The sequence below is a fragment of the Sylvia atricapilla genome, chromosome 5, assembly GCF_009819655.1.
Source record: "Sylvia atricapilla isolate bSylAtr1 chromosome 5, bSylAtr1.pri, whole genome shotgun sequence".
Classification (NCBI taxonomy): domain Eukaryota; kingdom Metazoa; phylum Chordata; class Aves; order Passeriformes; family Sylviidae; genus Sylvia; species Sylvia atricapilla.
In genome coordinates this window covers 45,099,818-45,112,851 of record NC_089144.1, presented here as the reverse complement: position 1 = coordinate 45,112,851, position 13,034 = coordinate 45,099,818, and the positions used below count along the sequence as shown (strand labels likewise).

The 13,034-nt window shown below is 32.9% G+C and overlaps 1 protein-coding gene across 1 annotated transcript in view; it reads right to left on the bottom strand.

The window, feature by feature from the left end:
* The window catches only part of CFAP54 (cilia and flagella associated protein 54), a 105,713-nt gene that overhangs the window by 24,749 nt on the left and 67,930 nt on the right, over nt 1-13,034 (bottom strand). The window contains 7 exon segments of the mRNA XM_066319327.1: nt 641-743; nt 5,962-6,131; nt 7,660-7,754; nt 8,143-8,356; nt 9,552-9,605; nt 10,497-10,619; nt 11,616-11,702. Of these exon segments, the coding sequence (XP_066175424.1) occupies nt 641-743; nt 5,962-6,131; nt 7,660-7,754; nt 8,143-8,356; nt 9,552-9,605; nt 10,497-10,619; nt 11,616-11,702 (846 nt within the window).

Sequence of the window (13,034 nt, the reverse complement as noted above, 5' to 3'; positions counted from 1 at the left end):
AGAAAATAATTACATTGCACGCAAGAAAGCCCAGTCTCAATAGACATTACAAAACCTCACTGTTCAATTGCTCTGTCCATATGAGTCAGTTTGACTCACTGTGCACTCAAGAGTAATTGTTTGGTGTGTGACCAACAGGCTTTAAAAGCAGAGGTCAGAATCCCTATGTGTTGGACAACAGAAGTCAGCTGAAATTTGGCTCCATATGGAACACAGCAATGATGTGAAATGGTCCATCTGCCTCTTTGAAAGAGAATTCAGTTTTCAATCAGAAAATCTAAAGTACCTTAACTGAGTAATACAAGATTTTCAACTTTTTCACTTATATTTTTCACTTCCTTTTTGTTTGGGGAGTTTTAAACAAAAGAAGATTTTCAATGCTGCCATTTGAGAGTAATAGAAATAAAAATTGTAATTCCTAACCTCATACAAATTATAATGATCATTACAGACAAACTGAGCACACCTTAAGCAAGCAGGTATCCAAAGAATGTCAAAGATCATTTTTTCCCCAGGTTAATGGCAACCACATAACACAAATGACTGCTATGTTCTACTATTAAGAAAATCACTCAACACTTACTAAAAGAAAAATTCATATCCAAAGAGAGATAAGTTTAAAACAAATATCCACACATACCAAACACTCCCCTTCCTCCTTTTCTTCCTGAAAATGTCCCAAGTCCATGCTAAAAACTTTTGCATCTTGGAGAAGTCGAATTGCAGAGAAAGCCAAAGCAACACTGTGGTATAGAGCAATATTATTTAAAAATACTAATTATATTTGCCACTTTATAGTTTTATTAAAATACATACTTCATTTTTTACTATGTCAGACATTTAAATCACCAGTTACCAATTTTTGCTTCAGTAAAACCAGGTTGAACTCACACTATTTTCTGAGTTTGTAGGCACTGCATTATAAAGTGACAAAACAGCAGTAAGAGAAGACGTTCTGCTAATAACAGACATAACCTGATAATATTTCATTGTTAGGGTGGTCAGGCATTGGAATAGGTTGCCCAGGGGTCACCATGCCTGGAGGAGTTTAAGAGGCATCTGGATCTGTGTGATACAATTTAGTGGTTTATGGGTCACAGTGGTGATGCTGGGTTGATGGTTGGACTTCATGAGCTCAAGATCTCTTCCAACCCTGATGTTCTATTATTTTATCAATAGCATATAAGCTAAAATATATCACATTTTATTGGAGCAATCAAAACAGAACTCCATTATAATTTCCAGTTACACAGAGAATCATAGAATCATTTTGACTAGCAAAGACCTTTAAGATTGTCAAGTACAACTTTTAGACCTACTCAAATCACTAGATCAAGACCAACCATGTCATTTCTGCCTTCGGGGATAAGTTCTTAGAAATTAGAAGATGTAAAAATATTGAAAATTACAAGATATATTAAGAGAGTTCTATATCATCCACAACTAAAGTTAATACCTATCTCTTTAAAACTTTTCTGGACTATGCATTAATCCTTCTATTAAACCCACATGGTCAAATACTCACAGGATCTTAGTAAACACCATCAAGGTGATGAGGTAAAACCTCATCAGTAGGAAATCACATGACATTGCATCTACCATACTCCCTGCCCCATATCCTAAATTCTTTTCTGGAGTTCCCTCTGAACAGCACCTTTGAAGGATACAGACACCATTAGGACCGATGCAACATTCAACCCTATGTGTCAAAAATGATGGGCTTAGATCTCAAAATATTGTCAGGTTTCTTAAAATATGAACTACTGGGTTTTTTCTTTTTATTTTCTCTCTTCATAAGAACTCAGATACACTCAAATAATATTCCATTTTCATTACATGTACAAAAATGTCTATCTACAGCAGCAGACTCTGAATACAACTATTTCATGATATGAAGACATCTACAAAGCTATCATAGACAGAAGACATTTCTCATAACAGAAATTGTTGTCCAGAGAACACACTACTCAAAATATTCTGAGAATTGCAAAAATCAGTGCCTCTTTGTATTGGTTTCTCCCAATTGCACATTTACCTCTGTGTCTGTAGATCTTTACTTTCCTACATCTTCTCTAAAACATTTTTGAGTTTGGTTATGGAGGTTGTTTGTTTGGGATTTTTTTACAATTCTACATGTTCTCTGCCCACAGAAACATTTTTCTAATAGTTCTAAGCTACCAGAGAGTATGCCTAGCTCACTACTTTAGAAGATTTTTTCAGCAGGTTAATTGTTAAAAATTTATAACCGAAGTTCTTATCTATGCTGGTTATTTACATAGATCCCCTTTACATAGAGACTGGCTGTTATGAAGCATATTAAAAAAAAATAATAATATTAACACCTGAAAGTCCTTTTTACATGGCCAGAACAATGCAAAGAGCTTTTAATGCAAGAGAGGTTCATGGTCTGTGTGAATTTACTGCTTTTGAGATGTTCTAGACTAATGGCTGCAAAGGCAAAGATCTTGCAGAAAGAATTCTGAAGAGCTCAACTATTCTAAATTACCCACATTATTCTGTCAACATGTGTATAACCACAGAATGGATAACCTCCTCTTAAGATAAGAGACTAGTTAAAGTCTTCCTGTCATTTCTGATTCTATTCTCCTGGCTGTTTTTGTGATGCAGACCTGGATGGATTACACCAATTCAGCACAAACAGACCCCAAAGTAACAATGAGAACCAAAGCCATTAATATCTTGGCTTTTACCTTTCAGAATTCAATCCTCATGAATCTCCTTCATCATCCCTTTTACCTCAGTTTTATTCAAAAAAATGAAAACAGAATAAATCAATACTGAATTTGATGATAAGTTTCTCTCTAACAGAGAAGGTGAAACAGAATTTTCTTATAAAAGCGAACAGAAAATAAGGGGGGTAATGCAATGATGTACCCCAACTGCTTTTCTTTTTTTAAGATTTCTCCCCTAAAAGGAGGCATCAAAGTTAAAGTACAGCAAAATATGACTTTTCTTAAAACATTGCTTGAGATTCTATGGCTTACATCAAATACCTTGGAGAAGGTATAGCACCTAAGAGTATATACAGGCTATTAACTATTATTAACCTAAATTCCTCAGCACCACAGCCTCAAGTTAACTGCTCTAGTCAGCATTTAGCAATATTGAAATTGAGACTAATTTTGCCTACATGGTTACACATAGATTTCTTAAGTAAAATTTAGACCACAAGCCCAAAGATTCACATATGCCTTGTTTTAAGTAACAATTTATTCACATAAGCAGACAAGCACACATTTAGGCAATTAAAAAGCTCACATTCATAGGACAGACACCATATAAGTACTCTCCTTGAAATCAATGGGATTAGTCCTATACATAAACTTATTTTGAAGAATACATTTTTTTGCAAGACAGCAGTTTGTAATGCAGAACTTCCCTTGATGAAATTTTTGTGACCCTCTTCTGCTGTCCGCAAGAGTGATGTGTCTATATATTTCCCTTGACAAAATACACATCCTTTTATCAGCTGAATCAGAAAGTGACAAGATGATCAAAATAGGAAAGTACAGCTGACTGTAACAATTTCACCTCTAGGTCATTTTGCCAAAGGAAAAAAAAAAAAAAAAAGATGAATTTCTGTAATATCATGCAAAGTTTGATTTCTAGGCTGGCAGGCAGGAAACATTCAGCTGTCTGAAGAAATGTTTCATTTGTATCTGAGGCAGACATATCACCAGTTTCCATGGCAGTGCAATAAAACTGCAAAACTGCAAAATAGGTTAAAAAACCCCAAATTCTTACTTTGTTTTGATGGGTTTTTTTACCTGCTACTGACCACTATCAATATATAACACCCACTAAACAAACACCCATCAAAAATCTGAGAGTCACAAAAAGTGATCTATAAAATGCTTGATATTCATTGAAATCTTCGATATCCTAAAAAAGTTTCTTCAGTCCAAGACAAGTTATAAGCCAACACAGAAACTAGTCTCTAGGATATAAACTGCATAGCAAAATGAAGGGTCCTGCATTGAAATGTCTTGCATATAATGTCTTGCATATGTAACCAGTTCAGCAGGGTGAGAATGTCTGAGACAGGACTCTACTAATGCAGGTTTTAGTATCAAGTATTAGTATCAAATCTAGTATCAAGCTAAGATTACATACATAATATTTCATAAGTGTGCATACTGCTTCTTGGTTACTAGTATAGTGACTTCATAAAATTCAGGACACTCAAAAGTATGATGAGGTTACTGTCAGTGACTGGTGGATTTCTCCTTTATTAGTTCTAGTAAATTAATCTAATTCAAAGAGCAATGAAATAGATTTATATTTCATTATGAGAAACATCTACAAATAACCTACAAGTTCCTACTTTGCATCTTCACTAATGACATTATTGCTAAATTATTACAGTCCAAATATCTGAATTCTTGGGAAACTGCTTTCTTTTAAAATAACATACAAAACACCTTGGAAAAAGACTACACTGCAGGCTGTTACTGTTTTCAGTTCAGTAGTCTATACAGTGTGAGGCTCCTGCTCTTGTTAATTATTTTTATTGCTGTATCATAACAATGCAAAAGAAATTGTGCTATTTAAGAGATATTGATTTGAAGAGTTTTTATTCAGCTCAGAGAGCTGACAGAAGGAAGGTGGCTTGTTTTGTCATAGAATAAGCCTTTTTTTTTTAATTGGGTAAAAAATTCCACCAAGACTGATTTATCTATTGGCCTAATAAGCCATCTACCACTTCATCAGCAAACTTCACCACTATTTTAACAATAAAGAAAGGGTCAATTTATTTTTTTTTTCATGCTTACTGTTGTATAAGATTTATTGTAGCAATTCTGGTGTGTTTAGTTAGACTAGACCTAACAAACACTACAAATACTGATTACATTGTACCAAATCTCAACAGTAGATGTAGTCTGGCAGGTGCTACACCTGAGTATGTTCCATCTCAGTAGTAGTTAGCAATTTGTACACTCAAAGATCTTTCCCTCTAATAAAATAATAGATAAAAAGAGCCTCACACTGAAAAAATGATGAATTGGTAAACATCATCCTAACACAAATTAATGTAAATTTACAGGTATGCTAAACAGACAAATCCTCCTAGGAAAAAGACCAAAACAAAGCTTGGAATTTAACATCTACAAAGAGTTAAAATATTTCTGTATGTCCAGTATATTCCAAGAACATTAAAATTGTAACTTCATTAAATTATCCAAAAGAAATCAGAATTGCAAAAATGAAAAATCACAGAATTTGGGAATGTGGTGGTTTAGCATGAATAACTTCACATTCATGCTAAACCACCACAGGGAACATTAATTTGGAGAAAATATCAGGCAGATAGAGATAATCCAGCCATAGAGACAATACAACAGTATTTTAGACACTATCACTAACAATATAATTAATGCTGCTAAAGTCTGTTCTAATATGTTAATGTTTACTTCAATGCTTTTTAATAACCGTAATTTAAAAAATAAAATTTTGACTATTTAATTTGAAACTGGTAAGTACATCAAGAAGAAATGTTCCTTTAGGATAGAAACATGGGGCATTCTAGAAAAAAATAGAATTCAGTAGTTCAGAGATAACATTAGAGCTCTGTTGTACACTTTAAAATTATTAGAACATACATGATCTAACATATCCAGACTTTAACCAAACCCATGAAGTTTGCAACTTTTCTTTGTTTTTATACAACACTTTATCACAAAAACATCTCATAGAGAAATCGTAACTGATTCTCTGGGCCAACTGATTCTCTGGCCCTATAACTGATCGTCTTTTAAAAAGAAAAGTGAAGCAATAATAAAAAATAAAATGCCTGTGTATCTTACATTTGTAAATATAGTAATGGGTTTGTTACTGATAGCTACTAAGATTTACAATACTGACGTAGTAATAAAGAAATTATTTTCTTAACCATTAGTGGCCAAGGCTGTGCAAGATAATGTTGCTCATAGTATTACTTACCTGAGAGCTCCTTGATGCCTTTGCTGAGAAATAGAAGCAAGTTCAAGTTTGGCCTCAATAAGAGCCTCTAAGTCTTCCACAGAATAAAAAGATATGTCCCCATCACATTTTTCCTGTATATCCTGTACAAGATAGCTAAGACTTTGTTCAGCTTCTGTCAGTAAAATCCACTAGAAAAGAACACAGGGTTGTATGATTTCAAAAAGTAAAAAATAAACATTTTCTTTAGAAATATTTTTCTCTTTATAATCTGTTATCACTGCATCTTAATATAAACCAACTTAGAGTGCAATATACCTTTTCTATAAATGAGGGTGGGGTGGGTAATTCTGCTTTTCTAAGGTTTTTCGAATCATTGTGTTCAAATCAGCAACATCTTAACTGTGCCTGTACTATTGCCATGCATGCTTAACAGCATATTTTAAGGCTTAGCAATGTTACTCACTAATTTCCTATTATTTATTTAATAGCTATACTTGATAATTTCATACTATACTTCTCACTGTGCTTAGAAATTTTAAATAATAAATACTATATTAAAAACAACATTAAATATGTCAAAAGTATTACATTCTTTATTAGCTATATTTTGACATCCTTGTGTGCAGTATGTATCCTGAAAGTTCAGCTATAACTTACAGTCTTTTTGATCAACAAGTCTGCAGGAAGCTGTGAAAAACACATCTAAAAAGAAGTTAATTTTAAATTAAATCTCACTTCTGGAGCTTTCAGCAGAATTAAAAATTCATTTAAAGGTTTATATCATCCAATACATTACTTTGATGAAAATTCAGAACTCTATTTAAAAAATATCACCAAAAAAAAACCCCAACTGTAAAAATCCCTCCAAAAGAATAGAATAGTTAAAGAAAAATCAAGAGTAAGAAATATGTTATGCCTCCTAAATGATCTCTATCCAATTCGAATGAACATTTGAATATTTTAGTTATTTACAAGTTTCTAGTTTCAAGTTATACCAAAACTTTCAAGTTTCTAGTGTATGACTTATACCAACTGCTATACAAAATCATTCTCCCTTCTCCAGATGTACTTTTTGCATTACTTTGCTTGTAAAAATGGCCAAAAGAAGATACTTCTGAAGCAGAAGACCCCTCTGAATGAAGAATATGTCAGCCCTTAATTTTGGTATTTTTGTGATGTGAACCTGCCACGCATAAAGTTTACAATATAACAAAACAAAATCAAACGAAACAAATCCCATTCAAACAAATAAGCTAAGCTGTGGTATGTTTTCTTCAAAATAAAGTACCAGAAAGAGCAACATGAAAAATTTTAAATATTTCACATATGAGAATGGGGTTTTATTTCTATAGCATATTGTCCCATCAAAGAGTATCTAGTATGTTCTGCAGACAGCACCTTCTGAAATGAGATGATTTTATTTTGAAATCATATTCAGTCTTTCCCCTTCACGCTGAAATAGCCATACTGATATGTAATTGTGGAAACATTTCCCATAATTTGAAAAATAATGCACCAAAATGAAAAATGATTGCAACAAATCATCAGCACTTCATGCACAGCTAGTAAAACTATAGTCAAGTTAGAAACAGCATTTTTTTAGTCTCCTTTTTCATGCCATCTTCTCATCATAATTTCTATTATATTGGAGGTATTAGCAATGTTTTTGGATCAATCTGCATTTTTTAATCCTTTTCTCCTAAAAATCAAAATTACCTTCAGCATGGCCATATTTAATTCATCTTTACAGTCAACAAGACGCACCATTCTGTCTCTTTGTTCCTGTTGTGTTGAATTCTGATCAGCATCAACTGTCAAATACATTGTAGATGAAATTTCAGATAACAGATGAAGAACCAAAGCATTCTCAGTAACTGGAAGAACATGGCCCTTTTCTCTCTACTTACAACTGGGAGTTTCGACATCAAAATAAGTAATAATAGAACAAATTATTAATACTAATAGTAACAGTAGTAGAAGAATAGTAGAAGAATAATAGAAGAATAATAAAAGAACATTAACAAGTCTTAATGCTTATTTCAATAATGACTGATTTCTTTAAGCAACATTCAAAATTAATATTGTTCATAATATGACATATTAATTCATATACAGTTTAGAGTGAAAAAAAACACACTTAAATCAATATAAATAAACTTTTCCAGTATTAAGGATTATTATAATAATCCTTATAATTACCTTTTACATTTGATGCTGTAGTTTTGTTTGGCTCTGGCAAGTTGTTGTCAACAGAATACACATTTTTTTCAACTTTTTCAGGTATATTATTTATTGTGGCAGAAAGACAAGTGATGAGATGCATTTTGGCTAAGGTTAATTTATTCATCATTTGTTGGTTGCACAGTGGTACCACGGTTAAAGACAGACTCAAATTAAATGTATCTTCCAGCACCTACAAGAAGGTTAACAATTGGGATTATTTGAAATGACACACTTTACATTTTTCTTGTTCAAGACATATTCTGCTTCTATTAAAAATGATACAAATCAACAATCAATATGAATAATATTAGCAATATTCTCATTTACTATGAATGAGTTGTTCTTTTTGTTTTTCCAAATTTCACCCCCTAGTAACACTTGCTACAGGCTCAACTCAAGAAAAAAAAATCTTGAATCACATCATTCTAGCCTATGTCATAGACTCCTTTTGTTATTCATTATAGCATCCTTGTTTTATCATTAGTTTAATAGTATTACTTTAGATTAATAAATTCAGATGTTGAAAGTCTACACAGATATTCAAGATCATGAGACCATACACTGGGAAGTGTTAAAATCAAAAGCTCAGGACAATGCACAACTTCAAAATACCTCAGAACCTAATGAGACCAAAAGTTGTCAAGATACACTTCTCATTTCCATCCTGTAATACCAACTTGCAGGAGAAACTTTGTTCTCTTGTAAAGAGAGAAAAGTGGTGGGAAAAAAGGCAGGAGTTTTAATTTACCAGTTTGTTTTAATGGTGCAACTTTTTCACATTCTGCTAACATCTACCCCTACCAGCTCAATGGATCTGTGAGAAGGTTAATAAAAGGAAATTATTAAAACTGAAAACCACAAAAGAAGCTATTGATGAATAGGTGATTTTAAGTAAAATGAGAAAATTACTGTTTAGACACTGGTTTATAGATTCCCCATTTGAATTTTTTCCCCTCAGAAATGGACTTCATTCCCCATCTGAATTAGGACAAATCTATGAAGAAAACTCTGCCTGATAGAAATTATAACATTAAAAGCCTGGTGCTCTCAATATTTTAGCAGAATAAACACCTGACCTTCCATATCATAACAAAGCCTGAATAATTCTATTACTGTGTTTTGCACAGAAAAGCCAGAGATTTGTACAAATTAGATCTCTCATCTGAAAAATGGTGAAAATGGTAGCTGCCCTTCTCTTGAGAAGTCTGCCATAAAATTTAAAAATTAGGAAATAGTAATTGATTGAGAAGAATGTGTATTTTTTTTTACTGGATTTTTTAAAGTAATAACAGTTTTGCTGAACTGGATAATTCCTACCTTAAGTCAGAGAAATAAATATTTATTTTTTATTTATTACCACTTTCAAGTTTTTTTTTTTTTTTTACCTGCAGATTTGTAGCAGTCATGAGAGATTTTGAGGAATCAAATTTCTGGAAGGCCTGTAAAATGGACAACATCAAAAGAAAGTAATGTATTACAATATAAGTATAAAACCAATGAGTTAACAGAGGTGGGAGGAAGGAAATTTCTCTTCAAATCAGCTCATGAAACTCAATTTGCTCTGCTTCGCTATCTGCAACACAGGGTAAAGGAAGCAAACATGAAGTTTGTCCAACACTTTTGGTGATGAAATTTTTCCTTCATGCTAAATTTCATTGGTGTCTGTCCAGAAGCCTTTTTAGGTAGTCACCTACCCAATAGCACCACTCACGTAAGGGAGACCTTGATTGCATTCATCCAAGATTAAATCACAAGGTTATTTTGGCATGTGCTTGGGAAACAAGGAAAGGATGGTTATGGGGGAGGCTTACCCAATAACCTGATCCACCTGCACAGGTATGCTGACAGGTAAGACACAAGTCCAGGTCAGTTGTTAACAGCTTCCAAGCCTTGCAGCGCATTAGTGACCACATAGAGGGAAAATCAAATTGACCTGGGGTGATGTGAGTGTCAAGGCTCTGTGGGCAGCAATAGCTCTTATGGCCCTGCATCTCCTGAGGCTGCCCTCACCCTCCCCAGGGTCCAAGACCCCATGTTGGCTTTATCCATACTTTTCATGCTTGCATATCATAATGAAATCACACATTGTTTTTTATACAGTACTATCTGCAGTACTCAGTGTATAAAACACACATTTCAAAACTGATTTCTGTTCCTGCTGTTCAGTGTGAGATTTTAATGTCATTCTAAAGCCTACTATTCGATTCATCTATTGAAAAAAACCTAGGAATTTCTTAGGAATGTGTAACAACTTGCAGATATAGAGTACGTACAGTTTCATGAAGAAAATAGATTGTTACAGTTTAATCTCATACTTTTCTGGTGCTTACCTGCATTTCTTCAATATATCTGTATCCTGCTGGTATTTTCCATGGAATTCTCTCTCCCGAAATAAGCAAAGACAGTTCATTAAAGGCCTCCGTAAAAAAGCCTAGATCTGTAAGTACTTTAATCTATGAAAAAATAGCAAAGCCTTTGATTTTAATGTTATTTATTATTCTTTTTGCTCAAAATAAAATGTATTTAAAGGCAATTTGCAAATAGATTTGGCTACCAGAATAGTACATTGATGGAGAATGATCTTCAGTGGAAAGAAATCTTTTACATATTACAGTGAATAATTTCAAACATTAGTCTTTCTATTTTGAAAAAAAAATTCTTTAAAAATTTGCTCCTGACAAAGGGAAAAACCTTGCTTCATCTGGTAAGAGTTTTGACTTCATCTGGTAAGAGTTTTTTGTCCAAAATCAACCTCTTATTAAAATCTGTTTAATAGATTTTACTCATCTTAGTCTTATAGTACCCTACCTAACCCATACCAGCATTTCCTAAAAATATCTAAAGTCAATATCACTTGACTCTTAATACTCTTAATAACTCTTGATGGTTGGATGCCTTAAAAAAAATCCCAAAAATTACAAAATATTTAATCAACAACAAAACAAGGTGAACATTAGTGAAAAGACAAAAATCTGTTCCTAGATTTCATGGAACCTTGTTCTACCATGATAGTAAGAACAAATCCAGAACTGAATATTTGGGTAAAAATAGGCATTCATAATTTTGCACTTAAGAAAACATTTAAAACAAAAGTGAAACAAGATTTAAAAATACCAAGTGAGAAGTCTGGACCAAAGAAGGAAAATCTCTTCATTAAATAGAGAGTAGAAAGAATTTATGGAAGTGCTCAACAGCCTATGTAGGAAATTAATAGTAAAACTGTGTAAATAACTCTGCATGCTACTAAAATTGAGAATATAAATAAAAATTGTATTTAGAAACTACCCCTACCATCTGCTGTGCTAAGAAACAAAGCAACAGCTGAACTTTAAAGCATTACTTGTTATAGTAGAAATAGATGAATATTAAATTGACTATATTTAACAAAGAATTGAAAAGGTTAATTGAAGCACAATGGGTTTTGAGAAAGAGAAATTTTATTTGATTACCTTGAGGATTCTTCCTTCAACACATTTAGCCGGATCCTTACAAATCTCAGATACAATATATTGGTATAATGAGAACAGAGGTAAAATCTGTAGCAAAATATTAAGTCAGGCAGGTATAAACATCATAGAATTATGGAAATATGCATTGCCATTATATATATATAATACAAGATTATGGCTTTGACCATCACACACCATCACTACTTCTCTTATACTTTCTGAAAAATTAATGTGTTAAAAAGTTCTTCAGCTCACTAAAGCTAACCACTGATACTACCTTACATGTGATTCACAATGTAGGAAGTGAAGTTTGTCCAAGTTACTCTCTGCATTCAAGGTGGGGTCTTTTACTACATCATTACTGAGGAAACCTACCATAAATAGGTTGATACAAGAGATTTCTAAAACTGACTGCATTTTGATGCCATATTTTTTTCAATATAACTAACAGAAGAATAGAATTCTGTAAGGTTTTTAAAATAAACACAATGAAGTCCTGCAACAGTGTAAGTGAAATTATACCAGTTGTAAAATAAAGTGGATTATGATGAGACTTTATTTCTATTTATATCTATTTACATTAATTTTAGATTGATTTTTTTGGGGGGAGGGGGGTAGGGACAACTTAAAAAAAAAAATGAAAAAATTTAACTGAGCTCTATTGGAGTATAGAGACACTGTATATCCTTACAGTATCTGAAGGGGGCCTACAGTGAAGCTGGAGAGGGACTTTTCATCAGGAATTCTAGTGATAGGACAAAGAGTAATGTGTAAAAAGTGAAAGAGGGAAATTTAGGTTAGATATTAGGAGGAAGTTCTTTACTTGGAGACACTGGAGCAGATTACACAATGAACTTGTGGATGCCCCAACCATGCCAGTGTTCAAGGCCAGGTTGGATGGGTGTTGAGGAACCTGGTCTAGTGGGAGGCATCCCTGCCTTTGGCATGGGAGGTTGGAACTACATGATCTTTAAATGTCCCTTCCAACACTAAATATTCTATGATTCTATGATCTGACGTTATGCAATATTTCAGAAAAAGCAGATTCTTTCCTAACAGGTTTATGCATTTATTGAAAATGAAAGAACTTCCAAAATTTAATTACTGTTCAGCTTTTACATTTTTCTTCCCTTTAAAATGTCCCCAAGCATAGAAAATGCTAACACTATTGTTAGATTTTTGTCAAAATTCACTTTAAGTTTTCCTAATGTAGCTTAATACTTCTGAATTAGGATTACAAATGCTTGAGGCAAATGTTTTAATTGTACCCATATACTGATATTTGAAGTAGTTCAACAAAATTAGTCTTTGAAGTTTTATTTTTAATAAAACTCGAATCTTGATGTATTTTGATTTAAGTGTCAAATCAGCTTAGCACTCACCATCCAAAACATTCCCACACAATAAGCATTCAGGGGA